General features: G+C 35.0%; 1 protein-coding gene across 2 annotated transcripts in view; it reads left to right on the plus strand.

Annotated features, from left to right (window-relative positions):
- The window catches only part of METAP2 (methionyl aminopeptidase 2), a 29,586-nt gene that overhangs the window by 4,413 nt on the left and 4,234 nt on the right, over window positions 1-20,939 (plus strand). For both annotated transcript variants that reach the window (XM_030323429.2, XM_030323430.1), the window contains exons 3-8: window positions 6,390-6,455; window positions 10,757-10,859; window positions 18,452-18,613; window positions 19,352-19,533; window positions 20,389-20,483; window positions 20,744-20,840. In XM_030323429.2, the coding sequence (XP_030179289.1) occupies window positions 6,390-6,455; window positions 10,757-10,859; window positions 18,452-18,613; window positions 19,352-19,533; window positions 20,389-20,483; window positions 20,744-20,840 (705 nt within the window). The remainder of the gene's footprint in view (window positions 1-6,389; window positions 6,456-10,756; window positions 10,860-18,451; window positions 18,614-19,351; window positions 19,534-20,388; window positions 20,484-20,743; window positions 20,841-20,939) is intronic.

The raw sequence follows: 20,939 nt of genomic DNA on the forward strand, positions 1-20,939 counted from the left end.
TTAGTAGATTCTAGAGGTTTGAACATGGGTGACAATGTTGGTGCTGTTCACTGAAATGGTGAAGTAGAGAGGGAGAGTGGGTGGGGATTGGAGGAGGGAATTTGTAGGCAAAGGAGAAGGTATTGTGTTTAATTTTAGATGTGTTTAATTTGACACTGGAGTATTGGTGTGAAAAGTTAGTCCCATGGGCAATTGGCAATGTTCTAGAAGTAATTCAATAAAGTTTTAAGTTTTTAAAAAAAAAATTTAAGTATTTAAGTCCAGCGCAGGACTTGAACTCATGACCTTGAGATCAAGACCTAAACAGAGCTCAAGAGTTGGACCTTTAACCAACTGAGCCACCTGGGTCCCCTAAGTCAAGTTTATTAAGGTATAATTTGCCTAGGACTATATTCACCATTTTCAAAAAATACGCTTTGTTTTCGAGAAGTTTTACTTGGGGTTCATAGCAAAATCAAGCAGAAGGTACAGAGATTTCCCATGTACCCCCTACCACTACACATGCACAGCCTCTCCCATTATCAACATCCCCCACTGGAGTGGTGCATTTGTGACAGTGGATGAACCTACATTGATATATCATTATTATGCAAAGTCCATAGTTTATATTAGGGTTTACTCATGATGTTGTACGTTCTATATATTTGCCCTTTATGAGTAATCGTTTGATGGGGCGCCTGGGTGGCTCAGTTGGTTGAGCATCTGACTTAGGCTCAGATCATGATCTCACCGTTCATGAGTTCGAGCCCCGTGTTGGGCTCTGTACTGACAGTTCAGAGCCTGGAGCCTGTTTCGGATTCTGTATCTCCCTCTCTCTGTTCCTCCCCTGCTCACACTCTTTCTCTCAAAAAATAAAAAATAAAAAAAATAAAAATAAAAAAAAATGGTAAGTATATCGTTTGGTGAGTTTTGACAAATGTACGCATTTGTGTTACCACAACCAGGATGTAGACCATTTTCTTTTAATGTTTATTTTTGTGAGAGAGAGAGAGAGAGACAGAGTGACAGAGTGCAAGCAGGGGAGGGGCAGAGAGAGGGAGACACAGAATGTGAAGCAGGCTCTAGGCTCTGAGCTGTCAGCACAGAGCTTGACGCAGGGCTTGAACTCATGAACCAGGGCTTGAACTCAGGAGCTGTGAGATTATCACCTGATCCGAAGTCGATTGCTTAACCAATGGAGCCATCCAGGCACCTCAAGATGTAGACCATTTTCATTTAACATTTCCATCTCCACAGAAAAGTTCACTTGTACCCCTTGAAGTCTGTTCTCTGCTCTATACCCTGATCCCTCGAAACCTTTGATACATTTTTCTGTTACTGTAGTTTTTCCTACAATATTATATAAATGGAATTATTGTAGTGTGTGGCTTGTTTGGCTTATTTCCCTTAGCATGATAATCTGAGTCATCCAGTTGTTGCATATGTGTCAGTAGTTCATTACTTTTTATTGCTGAATAGTATTCCAAATTTGTTTATCCACTTACTAGTTGATGGATATTTGGATTGTTTCTAGTTTTTGCCTTATGAATAACGTTACTGTCAACATTTGTATACAAGGCTTTGTGTAGACATTTTCATTTCTCCTGAGTAAATACCTAGGAGTAGGTTTGCTGGTCATATGGGAAGTATATGTTTATAAGAAACTATCACACTGTTACTTAGAGTAGCTGTGTCATTTTGCTTTCTGGTCAACAGTGGTTGAGAGTTCCAAGTGCTTTGAATCTCTTAAGCATTTGGTATTGTTAATTTTTAAATTTTAGCTTTCTGACAGGTGTGTAGTAGTATGTTATTGTGGTTTTAACTTGCATTTCCCTAATGATTGATGATGTTGAACATCTTTTCATGTTTTTGCCTTTCATATATCTTTGGTGAAATGTTCACGTCTTTTGTCCATTTTTCAATTGAGTTATTTGTTTTACTGAGTTATAGTAGTTCTCTATTCTTGATACAAATTCTTTATCTGATAAATGTTTTAATATTTTCTTTCATGTTAGTATTGTTTGCAGCAGAAAAGATTTTAATTTTGATGAAATCCCATTTTATTTATGGGTCATGTTTTTTGTGTGTTATCCAAAAAGTTAAATAATTGCTGTCTCTATGGTCATGAAGATTTTTTCTTACGTTCTCTTCAAGAAGTTTTATACATTTTTATTTTTATTTTTATTTATTTTAAAGAATGGAAAGTTTTGTTTTTTTTAAAAATCTTTATTTTTGAGAGACAGATAGCATGCAGGTGAGCAGAGATGGAGCAGAGAGAATTTTGAGCAGGCTCCACACTGCCAGTGCAGAGCCGGATGTGGGGCTCGAACTCATAGACCATGAGATCACGACCTGAGCCAAAATCAAGAGTTGGGACATTGAACCAACTGAGCCAACCAGCCACCCCAAGAAGTTTTATATATTTTTAGCTGTTATGTTTAGGTCTATGATCCATTAGAATTCATTTTTGTATATAGTGGAAGGTAAGAATTAAGGTACCTTTTTTTCTTGCATATGGATGTCCAGTTGTCATTCAACAAATGTTAATTGATTTGGACATGGTGCTAATCCAGCAATAAATATGAACAGTCTATACCTGTTAAGAATATCCTGGGATGCTGTGAAAGACTTACAAAAACATAAGTTGTGGGGCACCTGGGTGGTTCAGTGAGTTAAGCGTCGGACTTCAGCTCAGGTTGTGATCTCACTGTTCATGAGTTTAAGCCCCTTGTTGGGTGCTGTGCTGACAGCTCAGAGCCTGGAGCCTGCTTCCGATTCTGTGTCTCCCTCTCTCTGCCCCTCCCCCGCTTGCATTCTGTCTGTCTCTCAATAAATAAACGTTAAAACATAAAACATAAAAATAAACATTAAAATCAAAAATTAAAAAAACCAAAAATCAAAAATAAATAAACATTAAAAAAAACATAAATTGTGGCATGGTATAATGCATGGGAGTATAAACACATATAGTTGAGTATTCGGATCCAGGCTCTACTACCCTTCTGGCAATAAACAGTAGCTATTATTCCATACCGAATACAGACCTTGAACATTGGATAAAGTAATTAGCCTCAGAAGAATGAGTATCAAAGGAGGAGCTTCTTCTTACCTCATTTTCAAGATAAAGAAACCATGGTAGAGAGAGGCTAAATAATTTGCCTAACATCACACAGCTGGAAGGACTTTTAGGGTGTATTTAAAACTGGATATATATCTTGAAGCATTTGTTTTAGGTTGAGTGTAGTGTTATTTACCAGTATGCTAGACATTGAATGTTCTTCCAGAGTAAAGACCATCTTGTTTGCTATTTTACTCCTTTTACCTATTTGAGAAGTCAGCAAATTATTATTATTATTTTTTAATGTTTGTTTTTGAGAGAGAGAGAGCGTGTGCACACATGAGTTGGTGAGGGGCAGAGAGAGAAGGAGACACAGAATCCAAAGCAGGTGCCAGGCTCTGAGCTGTCAGCACAGAGCCCAACATGGGGCTCAAACTCATGAACCATGAGATCGTGACCTGAGCCAAAGTCAGATGCTTAACCGAGCCACCAATCCCTAAGCAAATGTTTATTGAATGAATGAAAGTTACTATTAAAATTGTAGTGCAGAATATGTGAATTAGTGTTTTCTTTTTTCATTATTATTATTATTTTTTTTTTTTTAGAGCACCTGCAAGCAGGGGAGAGTGGTGGAGGGGGAGGGGAAAGGGGGTGAAGGAGGGAGAACCCTGGGATCATGACCTGAGCTGAAATCACTAGTCAACCACTCAACTGACTGAGGTACCAAGGCACCCTGAAAGTTGTCTTTTCTAAAAAAAAAAAAAAAAAGAAAAAAATTCATGTTAGGGGCTCCTGGATGGCTCAGTTTGTTGTCTTGATTTCGGCTCAGGTCATGATCTCTAGTCAGATCAAGCCCTGCGTTGGGCTCCGCTCTGACAGCGTGGAACCTGCTTGCGATTCTCTCCCTTCCCCTCCCCTGCTCATATGTGTGTGTCTCAAAAATAAATATGTCTCATATGTCTCAAAAATGAATAAACATAAAAAAATTATTTTACTGTTATTTTTCTTGAGCTTTTGAATCTAGAAACCAGTAATGCATAAGTTGGCAATGTTTGTGTTCCCACTGTGTTTCCATGTTTCCTGTACCCAATTTCATGAGGTTGAATGAACATAAGAAATTGCAAATTTCTGGGGCGCCTGGGTGGCTCAGTTGGCTAAGCATCCGACTTCAGCTCAGGTCACGATCTCACAGTTCGTGGGTTCGAGCCCCGCGTCGGGCTCTGTGCTGACAGCCCAGAACCTGGAGCCTGTTTCAGATTCTGTGTCTCCCTCTTTTCTCTGACCCTCCCCCGATCATGCTCTCTCTCTCTCTCTCTCAAAAATAAATAAACGTTAAAAAAAAAAAATTAAAAAAAAAAAGAAATTGCAAATTTCTAAGTCAAAAATTGTCAAATATTGGCTGTTTTCTATCACTCAATCCATTAAAGCCCTATATCATGTTACCTCCTTCTTTGTTAAATTGCTGTTTCCTATTTCTCATTTAGATGAAAATAAGTAGGATAAAATAAGCGAAAAGAACATTCATTTGTTGAATAGAGTGAATATTTATCATATGCTTAGTCCTGTGCCTTAGTTTAAGAAATGGTGTATAATCTTTAAGGAGCTCACAGACAAGTAGGGTCATTGTAGCTCCCTTATCATTTTGCAGACAAAAAAAAAAGATTATAATTTTGTGTGATAATTATAATAGAAGAATATAGGTGGTAGCATGGTGAGATAATTTATGACTCCTGCTTATCATTCTGGGAGTAGAAAATTTAAGCATTCGTTTGACATTGTTTTATGAGTGTGGATTTCATGATCTAAAATTATTGATGCTAGCCATGAGTTACTGCCACTAGGGGAAACATTTAAAAGAAGACTATATGGTGAACATACTATTAAACTGTCAACTTCTAATTGTTGCCACAGCTTCCTATTCATCCCTGTTTCATAGCATTGTGATTTGTGGGTAGATTGGCATACTTCATGACTTGAAATTTATTGAGCAGCCTTTTTAGAAATTCAGAAATTCCAGTCTATTTTTTGGTACCCTTTATTTAAAATGTTTTAAGTCACTATTTATTTAATCTTGGCCATAATAGTATCCTTTATCTTTTCTCCAAGAGAATGGCATGGGCTTCATAAAATATTGTTATAAAAACTAACAGATAGTGGTTACTTTAGTTACTCTTTTGCCAACTATTTTTTCAGATAGTTCTTAATCTCCATTTTTGGGCATCAGGTTCTTTTGAGAACCTGACAACTGAACCTGGGAAAAGCATATATACCCTCTGATTTTTGTGTACATTTGACCCAGAAGAACTCTTTCTTTAATAACAACTATACAGGAAAATATATTTAAAATTTTTTAATTTTTTAAATTTATTTTTGAACAAGAGAGAGCACAAGTGGGGGAGGGACAGAGAGAGAAAGAGGGAGACACAGAATCTGAAGCAGGCTCCACGCTTGGAGCTGTCAGCACAGAGCCCAACGCGGGGCTCAAACCCATGAACCGTGAGATCGTGACCTAAGCCAAAGTCAGATGCTTAACTGACTGAGCCACCGAGGTGCCCCAGGAAAAGATATTTTAAAATATGACCCCCTAAATATCCCTGCCTGGATTAGGAATCAGGTGATATATTCTTGGTCCATTTCTGCCATTATCAGTTAGGATTACCTTGGGCATGTCCGTTAAACATTCCTTGTTTTACCTCATAAAGTTGCTTTGAGGATCACATGAGGTCATGAAATACTAACCTGCAAAGCATATGTAAACAAACTAGTAATATTTTAGGTGAAGTCACCCAGTCATTAGCATTAAACTAACACTGGTTATTTTTCCTAGTTTTTGAAAAAGAGTGTTAATATACTTTTTATTCTTTTTTTTTTTTTTTAATTTTTTTTTCAACGTTTATTTATTTTTGGGACAGAGAGAGACAGAGCATGAATGGGGGAGGGGCAGAGAGAGAGGGAGACACAGAATCAGAAACAGGCTCCAGGCTCTGAGCCATCAGCCCAGAGCCTGATGCGGGGCTCAAACTCCTGGACCGCGAGATCGTGACCTGGCTGAAGTCGGACGCTTAACCGACTGCGCCACCCAGGCGCCCCAATATACTTTTTATTCTTAAAAATACCTTTTTCAATAATTCTTTTATTAGAGTGAGTCAAAGTTTCCTTAGTGCTTTTGATAATGCAAACCAAATTTTGATACATTAGCATTATATAGAATTCTGTTCTAAGAATATTGGATCAACTCTGTTGTATGCTATTTAAGATGCTTTGTGTGTGTGTTACTTGTCTGCTTATGCTTGTTTTGTCTCTCTGTTTCTGAGGTTTAAATAAATGTGTACTTGAAATGGTCTTTTCTTAGATGGAGATGGGGATGGAGATGGAGCAGCTGGAAAGAAGAAGAAAAAGAAGAAGAAGAAGAGAGGACGTTAGTATCTTAAGTTGGTCTTAAAAAACTTGAAGTGTTTGTTAACCAGCTGGTTTGAAGAGTAGGTTTGAAGTTGCTTAAGATCCTAGTGTATGTCAGGGAAATAAATTTAGGCTTAACAGGGGTAGAATTTAATGAAACAACTATTCTTTCATTTAATAGTCCTGTTGGTATTTTCTTTACCTATTGTTGAGATAAGGGATGTTAATAATAAGTTGGTTGCATTTTACCATAATTTAGGTATGAGTTTATCATTTAAAACTTGAATAATGCAAATAACAATTCTTTCAGGGATGACTAAAGTGATGCCACTGTGTGGTAATAGGGTAAACATAGTTGGCAGTTCACCTGCCAGCTTTGAAATTACAAGATTCTTGATGAGTATTTAATGAGGATTCCCATTATTTAAAATTTGTGCATATGATAAAATGTTACTAATGACGTATTGCACTATTTCATATTACTTAAAATATGATCCTACTTGCGTTTTGTTTTATTTTAAATGGCAAATCAACATCTTCCGGGACCTGGAATTCTATTAGGGAGACCAGGGGGAGAATGTATAGTATTGGGGAATAAATGTTGGGTTGGGTTGAGAATCAGAACAAGTTCTAATCTTGGATGCCCTTTGGGCTATTAGGGAACATTGAATGTCTGGTTGCACCTTTCTTTAAATCTTTCAGGCGAAAATTTTATGAATTAGAATATTGGGGCTTGACTCATTTTTATCTCTGTGTTGAGAGAAGTACCTTTTTTAAGAAAGCTTTTGGCTCTGCCAGCATTTTTCCTGATGGGTCTCCAGATGAAGATAGGATAGCCTTCTTTCTATTCAGGCATCTACTTTTGTTAGGTCCTTCTACACATAGGATGTCAGTTCTGTCCCTAGCATAGTCTGTATTAAAAAAAAAAAATTTTTTTTAAGTTTATTATTTTTGAGAGAGACAGAGAGCAAGCAGGGAAGGGGCAGAGAGACGGAAACACAGAATCGGAAGCAGGCTCCAGGCTCTGAGCTGCCAGCACAGAGCCCGACACGGGGCTCGAACTTACAGACCACGAGATTATGACCTAAGCCGCAGTCAGCCGCCCAACCGACTGAGCCACCCAGGTGCCCCCATAGTCTGTATTTAATGAGCATAGGCTACCTATGTTCTAGAAGTCTTCCAGGGATTATGATATCATATTCCTTCTGTTCAAAAATTGTTAAAAGTGTGCCCATGAGACAAGGTATTGTCTGAAAATGGTTTGAGAGATAACTCTTTCTCCCAATACCCTTAAATTACTCCCTAACAGAAGTAGATAAACAGGGAGTAATGTTAAGGGGCTACTTTGTATATGCCACTGGTAGAATTCTTCCACTGACAGATGTTTTACTATGATGCCATCAGCTTTTTTTTTTTTTAATTTTTTTTTTTCAACGTTTATTTATTTTTGGGACAGAGAGAGACAGAGCATGAATGGGGGAGGGACAGAGAGAGAGGGAGGCACAGAATCGGAAACAGGCTCCAGGCTCTGAGCCATCAGCCCAGAGCCCGACGCGGGGCTCGAACTCACGGACCGCGAGATCGTGACCTGGCTGAAGTCGGACGCTTAACCGACTGCGCCACCCAGACGCCCCTGCCATCAGCTTTTATTGTGCCTCCTCTGAGGATGTTGTTGAACCTATTGTTCATTACATTTCTTTATGAGTACTTGTAAAAGACACTCTTTTGTTTGGTCTTAGTATCAAGAATAATTGTGCTTTTCCTGAGTACTTATGTATTTATCTCATAAGCATGATCTATATGCAAATAACCTAGCTTTAAAAATATATATATTGGCTACTAGAGGGCTTAGAGCCAAATCTGTGGTTTTGTATTGGCTGTATTTCAGGTTCTACTTTATGTTCTTTCCATGTTTTGATTTTTGTTCTCTTATTTACTGTTTCTTATTTGTTTATTTTTGATCTCCTTGTAGGCTATCATAAATCACTTCTGGAATAAGCCAAATAATGTAATAATGAGCCATTCACTGCCCTTATTTTCCTTATTTATAAAGTGAGAGAATTACAAATGATAGTAATGATAACTGTAGTACAGATTGTATAATTCATAGTTTTAGATAATAAAACTTGGGCAGGGTACATTAGTATTTTCAAAGGTTATCCAAGATTTCATCTGGTTCTTCATTTTGTGGATGAGGAATCTGAGGCTTGGCACATTTGGCCATTTGTCCAAGTCACAGTTAATAAGTGGTTAAGGCTAGTCATATTTTTATTACAAATTTTTTTCTCTAATGTTCTTTTTGAGTCTTTTGCTTTAATAATTTATGGACAGTATAAAAGGCATCTGTCAGATTTGTAGATGAAATAAAGCTGAGGGTGGTAATACTTTTGTTGATAAACTCAGGATTTCAAAAGATCAAAAAAACTGAGAAATAGACTAGGATTAGCAAGCTGAACTTTTATAGATGTACATAAAATTAGAACAGGGTAATAGGATCTAAGGATTTTGAGTGCTAGTACATTGTGAGCCAAAAAGCAGGGAGTCTTAACTATTTAATAGCTCTAAGATTTTTAGAATTAAAAGTATAGTCTTATATTAATTATACCTTATTTGGACTATTAATATAAATCAATTCTGATACCAACTTACAAAGAACATTGACAAATTCAAGGCTGGCACATAGGGGTGAAAGTGTTAAGAACCATTTCCCTTAAAGTGGTTTCTTATCATAGAGAGGAAGGAATCAGTTGAAATGAAAAGTAAAATGTTTTCAACTGCAAAGAATAAAGCTGGAACTAATAGTATAAGTATAGGAAGAGGTTTCTAATAGTTACAGTTCTTTCAAAATGAATGGATTTTTGCTTGGGAGATAAAGACTGCTTCCATTGTTAGGAGTTCACTGCCATCTGTCAGAGGCATTAGGGGATTCCTAGATTTAAGTGTAAAGCTAAATTAGTTGACCTCTAAGATCTTTTTTTATTTTAAATTTAAATGTTCCCTCTTAGGAGGGCCCTAAAACAGTGTTTCCCAAGTTTACTTGCCCGTAGGATGCTTTTAAACATTATGTAAAGACGGAAAAACATTTGGTGCTCATGAGATACTATTTGGGTTAAAGGAAGGAACTGAACATGGTTCCATAGATAAATGATTTGGCTCAATAAAGTCATATTTTTATTTATATAGTTTTTCCCCCATTGCAGAACAAAGAGAGCAAAATATGTGTTAAAATTGAAGACAAAAATCTGTAACATAAGACCAGTTATAATCAAAAGAAAACCACATATTTCACCTTAGTAGTTGAAATACTGCAGATATACATTGAATGTCTTATATCACTGCATAAATTAACTCAACTTCCTGGCAGTCTTTGGAAATAGCAGTCATTACTAAAATGTGATTCTTCATATAATAAGAACTATGTAACTAGTTCTTATGTATTTAAACATTTTTTTCAGAAGACAGATCTCCAGATATTTTTGAAAGTCATCTTGGAACACTGGTGTGTTTTAGAACATAGTTTGGGAAATAATGCTCTTAAAACATATGTAAGAACTCTACCTTTTTTTTTTTTTTTTTCCAACGTTTTTATTTTTTTATTTTTGGGACAGAGAGAGACAGAGCATGAACGGGGGAGGGGCAGAGAGAGAGGGAGACACAGAATCGGAAACAGGCTCCAGGCTCTGAGCCATCAGCCCAGAGCCTGACGCGGGGCTCGAACTCACGGACCGCGAGATCGTGACCTGGCTGAAGTCGGCCGCTTAACCGACTGCGCCACCCAGGCGCCCCAACTCTACCTTTTTTTAAGTATCTGGAAATTTGTGTATGGCTACCTAAATTCTTTTAGCCCTGGGTATGTATATGCTTAACTTTTATATCTTATTATTTCCTTGAAATAAGTTTTTCACTTAATTTATTAACACATAGTAGTTTTATATTTTTATTTCATCTTTATAGGATTTCTTTCATATTTTCTTGTTGCTTCTTTGATTTTTATTTGTGAAAAACAGCCTTTATGCTATTCCATTTCCAGTATAGTAAACGAAGACAAAAACATTAGAATGTGCTTTCTGCCAAGGCATATACTATTTAAATACATAATGGAATTCTAAGGAGTTGAATATTTCTATTCCCAAGCAGCAGTACATCGGAGAGGAGGTGGCCAGCATGGTGAAATATCTTCTGTTTTTAACTGTAAGACAGCAAGGAGATTCTTTAAAATTAGGTCATATAACAACCATTAGGAACTGAGAAAAACTGTAATGATAAGTGCTTAATTTTATTTTTAACTGCAGGAGTTAATGCTTTATTTGTATCTCACAGCAAAAGTTCAAACAGACCCTCCCTCAGTTCCAATATGTGACCTGTATCCTAACGGTGTATTTCCCAAAGGACAAGAATGCGAGTACCCACCCACACAAGATGGGTAAGGATCATAAAATAACTTCCAGTTTGATTTTTGAAAATTGTAGCTTAGCAATAAAGCAGATTTGATTTTTCTCAGAGCTTTGGTCCACCACCTTAATAAAAGCTTGTGAATTTGTTAACCAAAAATACAGTAGAAGCCCTCTTATCCAAAATAATTGGGACTGGTCATAGTTTAATCAAAAAAGTATGTTAAAGTGGGGAATAACAAAAAATAAAAATCTTTATTGATAAAAGTTAAACATTTGTTTTTTATCATTCTTGATATTTGAACATGTTTTTTCTCCTTATAAGCTATATCCATAATGCATTGTCTTTGAATGTATTCCATTTTGAGCTGCTGTGAATAGAAACTATGTAGTCTGAGGTCTGATACTTGTAAGTTTACATTTTTTTCCTGAAACCATTTGCAGTTCTTATCTACACTTAATGTGACAAGTTTTTTTTTTTTTTTTATGACTTGTCTTTATTTAGACTTTTCTGAGTAGTCAATTTAGTTTTCATAGGAAAAATTTTTTTTATGTACTATATAACAAAATTACAGAATTATAGTAACTGATAATTTACACCGGTTTGTGAGCAAATCACCTGATTGTTCTGAAAGGCAACATTTCCGCTGGTCAGCAGACACTCATAGTGGCATTATGTTGACTGGCTAAGAACATGGAAGCTGGGATTCATTTGAATACCAACTCTAATGCTTATTAGCTTTGTGACTTGGGCAAGTAATTTATCATGTCTTTGTTTTCATTTCTTCATCCATAAAATAAGCACTTCATAGGGTTGTTGTGAAGAATATATGTAAAGCACTTAGGAGGGTAACAGACACATGTAAGCATTGTTAGTTGCTGCTGTTATTATTCAGAACAGGAACCTGTCAGCCCCTAATTTTCAGAATACAGTGGCCATTGGTCAGTGTATTTTACAGAGGGAATTGAGACCATCAGTTAATCCAGTGGTTGCCATAGTTGGTTAAGAAAGCTTCTACTGTAGCCTTGTTTCACTGACCTGTAAAGACATCATTGTTTTTCTTTAAATTTAGGAAAGAACATGATATTGTTATATTTTAATCCCCCTCCTTAATTCCCAGTACCTATAGGGAATAAGTCTATAAAGTTCTGAAATTTTGTGTCATGAGCATCTTTTCTTTGGATTTGAATTCATCAATCACCATCCCTATCTTAAAGCATCTGTTTTTGAAATGTTACAGGCATGTAATTATACTTTTTGTAGTACATACGATATAATCAACATTTATTTTTAAATATAATCTTTTTAATTTTTTTTTTTTTTTTTTTTTTTTTTGCTTGTTCCCTCTTCCTTCCCTTCCTTCCAGACCCATGTAACCACCTAGCAGGTAGCCTTCCATATTTTTATATGCTCCTATATGTACACATCTATGTCTGTTTATGTAAGGGGAGTGTTTTGGTCTTGTTTGTTTTCCAAAATGGAATCCTATGCACATTTTCCTCACCTTTTCTCATTCAGGAAGGCTCTCCAAGTCAGTCAGAAGACCTGTTATTCTTTTGAATGGCTTTATAATATTCCATAGAATGAATATGCTATATTGTATTTCACCATTTTCTAATCGATGAGCATTTACTTTGTCTCTAATATTTTTTGCCATATTATAAACCATTCTGTAATAAGTATTTCTAAGATACACATATGTATTTATGTATACGTGTTTATGTATGTGTCTCCTTACACTCTGGCAGTTTTACTGTGTGATAGTTTTCCAGGAGTGGAACTGCTGAATCAAAGAATATGTTAATACTTTAGTTTATGATTCTCAAACTGCTAATGATTGTGAGCATTTTTTGATTTTTGGCTTTGTTCTTTTGCTCTCCTAAAAGTTTTAAAATTTTGAATATGGTATATTATACCTCTGGATTCCTAGCAGTCTCTTAGATTTTTTTCAAACTCTTCCTCTGTGTTTTATTATGTCTTTAGTTAGTCTGGAATTTTTTTGTGTAGAGTTGGGAATGCTAATTTTATTTTATTTCAAATGGACAGCCAATTGTGCTAGAATTGTTTATTCATGAAATAATTCATTCTACTCAATGGAATAACCACCTCTGCCATATACTATATTCTCATATTATGGAACTATATTTTCTTAGTCAACCAATTTCTATTATTCTACGGATCTGTTTGTGTATTCCTGTGCTAGTATTTGGATTTATCAGCAACTTTATATGTTGATAATTCAGTAAGGCCAGTCTTTCTCCTCTGCCATACACGCCCAAACACAGTTCTTTTTTATACTAAGCTGTTTTTAGTCATAATAGTTTTAACACATATACCCACAGAAAAATGCTCTCATTAGAATTCTGATCAGAATTGCATTATACTTATGTATCTTTTTTCAGAAAATTGACAGTTGTGTCACTTTATCTTATCCATTGTCATAGTATATTTTCCCACTTATTCTGATTCTTTTCAGGAAGTTCCCATCCCTTGTTTGTTAAATTTATTAAGTGTTTTATGGTTTTGTTACTGATGTGAACAGGATGTTTTTATGTTTCCATTTCTATGTGTTTATTGCTAAGTGGAAGAAAACCATTGATTTCCTATACTTATTAAAAAATAGATTAATATTTTTAATAATGTGAATATAGTGGAACAGTTGAAGTAATGTTTAATACAAAGAAAATTGAGATTTTATAAACCTTAAAAACTATCTTTCCCTCCTTACTATCATCTGTTGCAAATTAAACATTGTAGAGGTAGAATAACCTCTGATTTTGAAACAATAAAGGAAGATATTAATTATATGTTATATTTCTTAAGTAATACTTAAATATTTAAAAGCAATCTTGTATGCTGTGGGGAAATGAAAAAGAAGTTTATTGTGGTTATGTTTGCTTTTTAGTAAGTTTTAATTTTTTTTTTTAACGTTTATTTATTTTTTTGAGACAGAGAGAGACAGAGCACGAACAGGGGAGGGTCAGAGAGAGGGAGACACAGAATCTGAAACAGGCTCCAGGCTCTGAGCTGTCAGCACAGAGCCCGACGCGGGGCTTGAACTCACGGACCGAGAGATCGTGACCTGAGCCGAAGTCGGCCGCTTGACCGACTGAGCCACCCAGGCGCCCCAAGTTTTAATATTTTTTGACATTCATATAACCAGTTTTGACTATTTGCAAATAGATCAGAGTCAGTATTCTTACAGGTTTGGTAAAGTATTAAATACAGTTTTATATCTACCCTTTTTTTTTTTAAGTTTTCATTTAAATTCTAGTTAGCACACAGCATAATACTAGTTTCAGGTGTATAACATAGTGATTCAACACTTCCATATATCGCCCAGTGCTTGTCACAACAAGTGCACTTCTTACTCTCCATCACCTGTTTCATCTATTCCCCCCACCTCCCACCTCCTGTAACCATCAGTTTGTTCTCTACATTATAGGGTTTGTTTCTTTGCTTGTCTCTTTTTTTCCTTCATTATTTTTTTTTTAATAAACTTACTAAAAATTGCATGAATTATCACAAAGAACTTGCCTGTGTAACTACCACCCAGGTTGAGTGCAGCATTTTATTTAGCTTTTTTTAAAATAATTCTGCACAAAAGAAAGAATTCCTGCATACCTTTCACTCAGGTTCTCCTTAACATTTGCCTCATCTATTATTCTCTTTCTCAGGGGAATATGACAATTACACCGAATATATATATTCTGTATAATATACCAGTAACATTCCATTTTCTCCTTGGAAGATAGAAAGATAGAGGGCAGATGTGGAAAATGTTATATTGGTGAATCTCTATTCATCTACTTTTTCTGAATTATTTGAAAGTAGTTTGTGTATTTTTGGATGGAATACTAGACAAGTAGATATCATGTCCTTTTCAGGATTGTCACATCTGGAGGCACATGATATCAGATTTTATCACTTGGATAAGGTGTATCTAGTTTCTCTAGTGTGTCATTACTATTTTTTCCTCTTATAATTAGTAATTTGCACTTCTAAAAAAACTGACTTTCTCTGTGTATTTCCTATGTTAGTAAAAATTTTTAAACCAATTTTGAATGAGTATAATATTCTATTTTGTATCTAGTATAATTTTATTAGTGATTTCGCTCTATTTTCTGTAACCTGGAATTAGTTGTAAAGTCTTAGATTATATTTAGATTTTGACAGGGACATATAAGTGATACTGTGTTCTTCATATTGAATCATAGTCTGTTGCATCAGATATAATGTCAGATTGTCAGATTGTTCTGTTACTAGTTTTACTGTATGTGGTCACTTGGTTAATGTGATACTAGCCAGCTGTTTCTTTTTTAAAGGTACTTTTTTCTTTTTGCAGTTTCCAAGTAATCTGTGGGTAGTTTGGTACCATTGGAATATCCTTTTTTTCAACAGCCTTTTTCTTAATTATTTTAATATCCATTCATGCTTTATCAGTTTTTTCATTGGGGACTGCAAAATGGTGGATTTCTAATTCTGTAGGTCTTTCTACATTTATTAGCTGATTTTCTATAAGAAGAATTTTCCTCTATCAGCTGGGTCTCAACTTTATCAGTTAACTATAGTTTCTTATAGGCAAAGTTAAAACATGCTTTATTTTTCTGTTTATCAGTTTTCAGAGGAAGGAATTGATCTACATGCAATCTTAATTTCTAGGTTAAAGACATGCATTTTTAAATGAATTTTATAAACGTGGTATTTGGTACTTTAAAAATATAAATGTAAGTAGCTTTCAAGTTATCTATGCAGTGAGTTCAGAAATGTTTACAACTGTTGAAACTAATAATCAGATTCCTTTGTATCTTTTGGTTTTACTTACATTTTATGCTCTTAACACATCTAGTAAAAATGATGAAATATTGAAAAGACTCCGAAATATGAAAGAGGTGTGGGAAGTTTACATACTCTGTAAACACTTCTGTAAAGATTCTCTTTCAAGCAGTTATTTTGATAGTTTTGTTGTACGTACATAATTTATTTAAAAAGTATTTCTAACCCACCTCTGTCACTTGGATGAATTAATTGCCTTTTCAAATAATTATTAGCTCAGAATGTTTTTTTCATTTTACTGATTTCTATGTATTTGCTAAATAGACTGAACGTCAAAATATCAAATTTAGGAAAGAGGACAGGCTCCTTGATAATATTTTTTGTCTTTAGAACGAACCTGCAATTCTAATTTTAGATGCTGGCAGTCTATTTCTTGAATATTACTAATGGCTTTCAATTTGAACTCAAGACTTAGGAAAATAATTTCTTTAATCTAGCTTCTGATTGGTACCTCTTTAGCAACAATGTAGAACATTCCATAACCTTTTGAAGAATTACTGCTTCTAAGAATCAAGCTATGCAGCTTCAGAAGTGTAAGATGTTTATTTGAGACCTGTTGATTTCATTATTGGAGATCTTTATTGTGCCATATTTTGATTCTAAAATGTAGTTAGATAGCATTTGAAATTTAATTATACTTAGCATTTTAATCTATAAGAAATGGATTCGAAGAATTGAAGAGAAAAAATGGGAATTGATAATGACCAATTTCATTTTCATGGCCCCACTGCATGATATCCATCAATTCCCTGTGGACATAGTCTTTCATCTTAGCCATTCTAGAAAAAACATTTGGGGATATTTTTGTTTTTCACAAAATGTTTGGCTTTTGAGGCAAGGGGTGCAATAATGGTATGGCTATTGTATATGTGCCAGAATTATGGCCCATGTAAGAGACAACTGTGATATGTTTTGTTTAAAAACTGATGTCTTTAGCCAGTATTCTTATGCCTGGAAATGATTGATTCTTAGAATGTTTGGGTTCTTGGTTTCCAGGAAAGATTTTTGGATTCATGGGAGAGAATAAACTGGAGTTATATCTGGAGGTCAGGAGATTGTGGCTTGTCTGTCCCATCATGGAGTGAGCAACTATAAGTGTATTGCAGCTAAAAAAGATTGAGCCACATGTTGAGAATATACTTTTTAAAGGATCATATCCTGTTACCTTCTAGTCTGAGGATGTTCCTTTGAATACTTGTAATTGCCTCTTGAATCTTCACTGTTCCGATTAAAAGTAATTCATACACATTTAAGTATTTGTGGCGTTCAAAACTGACCTTAACAGATGGTGCTGCAATATTTCATTTCTTTGTAATGTCAGTATATAGATCCAAAATACATTTCCAAACAGAAAATAAGCCAAAGAGGCCTCTGTGATGCTTAAGTATCCCTAAAATGACATAGGATGGCCCCTTTGTGTCATTGTAGCAAATTAGAGGTGCTAGATGTTGGCACACAGGTAGCTGTTGCGGTAGGAAGTAATCATAACTTGACAACGACCAAGAACTCACAGTATTTGGAAACATTAATTTAGGGGCATACTCTAGAGCAGTTATGTTAACTTTTTCTATAAAGAGCCATGTAGTAAATATTTCAGGCCATGAGTATTACTCACTTACGCTTTTATAGCATGCACGTAAGTACCTATAGACAGTATGTACACAAATAGACATAGTTGTATTGCAGTAAAATTTTGATTATGAGACACGTACCAGGCTGTATTTTGTATTTGCCTGCAAGCCATAGTTTGAGGAAAATAGGAGTAATCTTGAAGGCATCACTTTATTTCTTTTATTTTTAAATTAAAACATTTTTTTAGTGTTTATTTATTATTGAGAGACAGAGAGAGCATGAGCATGGGAGGGGCAGAGAGAGGGGGAGACGCAGAATCTGAAACAGGCTCCAGGCTCTGAGCTGTCAGCACAGAGCCCGATGCAGGGCTCCAGCCCACAAACTGTGAGATCATGGCCTGAGCCGAAGTTGGACACTCAACTGACTGAGTCACCCAGGCGCCCCAATGAAGGCATCGCTTTATACTGAGTATAATTTATACCTCAGTGATCACTGAGTTGTGAACTGTGTATTCAATATTGCCAGTAATGTATGAAAGTTATAAGAACTTTTTAAAAGATTTTCATTTGATAAGTTACTATTTTTGAAAGGTGCTGCTTAAAGGGAGTCAGTGTATCTTCTCATTTCCCAGATACTGAATAAAAAATGTTTGTTATCCCTGGCAGTTTTCAAATATGAGCCATATCCTTCAAGGAGCATTGCCTCTTACATTAGAAAGATCCTGCAAAAGCACATAATATTTTATATTTTGATGAAAGTGTATGTAGATTTCCGGTCAATTTTTCATATTAGTACTTACCCTGTTGATGAAATTAAACGTTAATTTTTGGTGTGGTCTTTTGAAGTCTCTCAGAGTAACCTTGAGTGGAAGGATAATTTTTTTTCTTCCACTGCTTGGTTTCCAGGACTCTCTTCTGGCTTCTCTGGGTTTTTTTTTTTTTTTTTCCTTTTTGTGTGGCAAAGTTTTAGTCTCTTTGACTATGAATGAAATTTCACTTGAGGACTTTGAGAGTCTTACAAAAAAGGTTTAACTTGATTTGCTTGATTGCAAATGTGTGACTACTCGTATTTCAGAAACTTTGCTGATGTTTAATATAAGAAATTGTGTGACATTTTTATCTAAAATGTCTTATATTAGTGTATTTTTATCTCTCAGTTTTTATGCTTATCTGCTGTTTCTAAAGTGACTAATACTATGCTATACATACTATAAAGGCGAACAGCTGCTTGGAGAACTACAAGTGAAGAAAAGAAAGCATTAGATCAAGCTAGTGAAGAGATTTGGAATGATTTTCGAGAAGCTGCAGAAGCACATCGACAAGTTAGGAAATATGTTATGAGCTGGATCAAGCCTGGGATGACAATGATAGAAATCTGGTAAAAGGAATATATTTTTGTAAGAATGTGATAAAAAAAAATTTTTTTTTAAGTGCTAACTCTCCAGTTGTAATGTTTGGCTTTCTTACTACTTAAACTTGAAGTGAGGGTTCTAGAAATATGAGTTCTTACACTGTAAATGTAATGAGGAAACCATAAGAGGACATTTATACCTCAACAACCCTATTTTGTACTTTGTACACTTATATGTGCAAATGCACACATTACTCTGATTCTTACTTTCTGTTCGGAAGTCTATTACTTCTCTATCTAACAATTTGTATTAAAATTATTGGTCACAAAACAGTTACAATGCAATGAAGAAACCAATAAAAGTACTTTGTCTCTAGTTTTCCTTTCGAGTAGTAATTAGCTATAAAAGGCAACAGTTCTCTAATTCAGACAGTTTTTTTAAATGTGCAACATTGAGCAAATAAAATGTAATCAACATTTATATTAGTCTGAGTGGAGAATCTCACTTCCTAGTAACTAAGTTAAAAGTTGATTGTGTGGTTCTGTTTCTCCAGATTTCTAGTGGAATTGAATTTTTTTAATCTTTTATCTTTTAGAAATGAGCTACTATTTTCATAGCATCAGAGAACTATTAGTCATTCACATCCAGGAATTGTTCAGATCTTTCCCAGAAAGTAACTTAAGAGTTTTAGTAAATTCTCTGGACCTGATGACCTTTAAGGTATATAAAGATAAAAATGTAAATAATTTTTTTTTTTTAAATAGTGAAAAGTTGGAAGACTGTTCACGAAAGCTAATTAAAGAGAATGGATTAAATGCAGGCCTGGCATTTCCTACTGGGTGTTCTCTAAATAACTGTGCCGCCCATTATACTCCAAATGCTGGTGACACAACAGTATTACAGTATGATGACATCTGTAAGATAGACTTTGGAACACATATAAGTGGTGAGTTTTTGGAAATAATTCCCCCCCCCCCCACCTCCAGAAAAAAGTAGTCTTCTCTCTGTTAGATGGGGCTCAGGTACTTGAACTCCCTAATTTTCTTCTTTATGCCTCACTTTTCAGTAGAGTTGTGTTGAGCCAGTTTTTGAGATTTACTTTTAAGTATCCTACTACATGGAGTATAATGCAGACCATTGGGTAATTGAGGTTTATAACTCTTTGTATCAAGGTGAGAAGAAATTAATCTTGTTTATCTATTCATGTTGTTTCAGAAATTTATCTGTTAATAAGAACAACAAACATGTACTTAGAACGTTTAAGTTTACCAACCTTTATATACTTGCTAGCTTTTCTAAATTCTGCCCCCAAACCTTGTTGGGTGAGTACCTTTTATCTCACTTAGGTGAGAAAATAAAGTTCAGATAAAGAAAATAAAATTCAGATAAAGTACTTACCTGAGGTTTTGCTAAATTGCAGCAGCTGCACTGATTGGTGTTTGTAGACCTTTACATTTTCTCTGCCCACATTACTGTTCCTTAGTCCCCAGGTTTTTCTCTTTTTGATTTGTTTCTGTTTATATTTTTGCTTATCCACCTAGGTTAGTACTATATTGGTGCTATCTTGAAATGTTACATACTGACCCTGGAATTAGTCTTTGCATTCTGAAACTTTTATATAACTTATTTATACTTTTTTTCACTTTGATTTTGAATGCTGTGTGGGTACTTGGACTGCTGCCTTCATTTGAGCCCATCGTTTTATTTGCATGTTAACTAGGCAGATTAATAGAATAGATGCAATAAAGTAGACACATTGACTAGCTGATACATCAACTTAAAGAAGAATTTTCTCTTTCAGGTAGGATTATTGACTGTGCTTTTACTGTTACTTTTAATCCCAAATATGATACATTATTAAAAGCTGTAAAAGATGCCACTAACACTGGAATAAAGGTATGTGAACTGGAAGCACAATTTCATTCAATGTATTTTGAGCATTTTATAGCCTGTTGAAGGTCTTTGGATTATGTAAGACTGGTCCACTGCCCTTAGGGTTTTAAGTGGACAATTCTAGTATAATATACCAAGGTTTTATAAAGGAAGTTATAATATACAAAGCAGTTTATCTAATTGTCCTTTATTTTAGAATACTAATAAATTGTAATAAAATTATGCATTTTGAGTAACAAGTATATGTATCATTTTGTTTTTAGTGTGCTGGAATTGATGTCCGTCTGTGTGATGTTGGTGAGGCCATCCAAGAAGTTATGGAATCCTATGAGGTTGAAATAGATGGGAAGACATATCAAGGTATGTTTTTAAAAAATGAATATTATTTTGAAATGCATGTGACCTCTTGCAGAATTAATTTTACAAAGTAGTGTTGAGTGCTTTCTTTATCTCCTGGGA

The sequence above is a fragment of the Lynx canadensis genome, chromosome B4 (genome assembly GCF_007474595.2).
Source record: "Lynx canadensis isolate LIC74 chromosome B4, mLynCan4.pri.v2, whole genome shotgun sequence".
NCBI classification, from domain to species: domain Eukaryota; kingdom Metazoa; phylum Chordata; class Mammalia; order Carnivora; family Felidae; genus Lynx; species Lynx canadensis.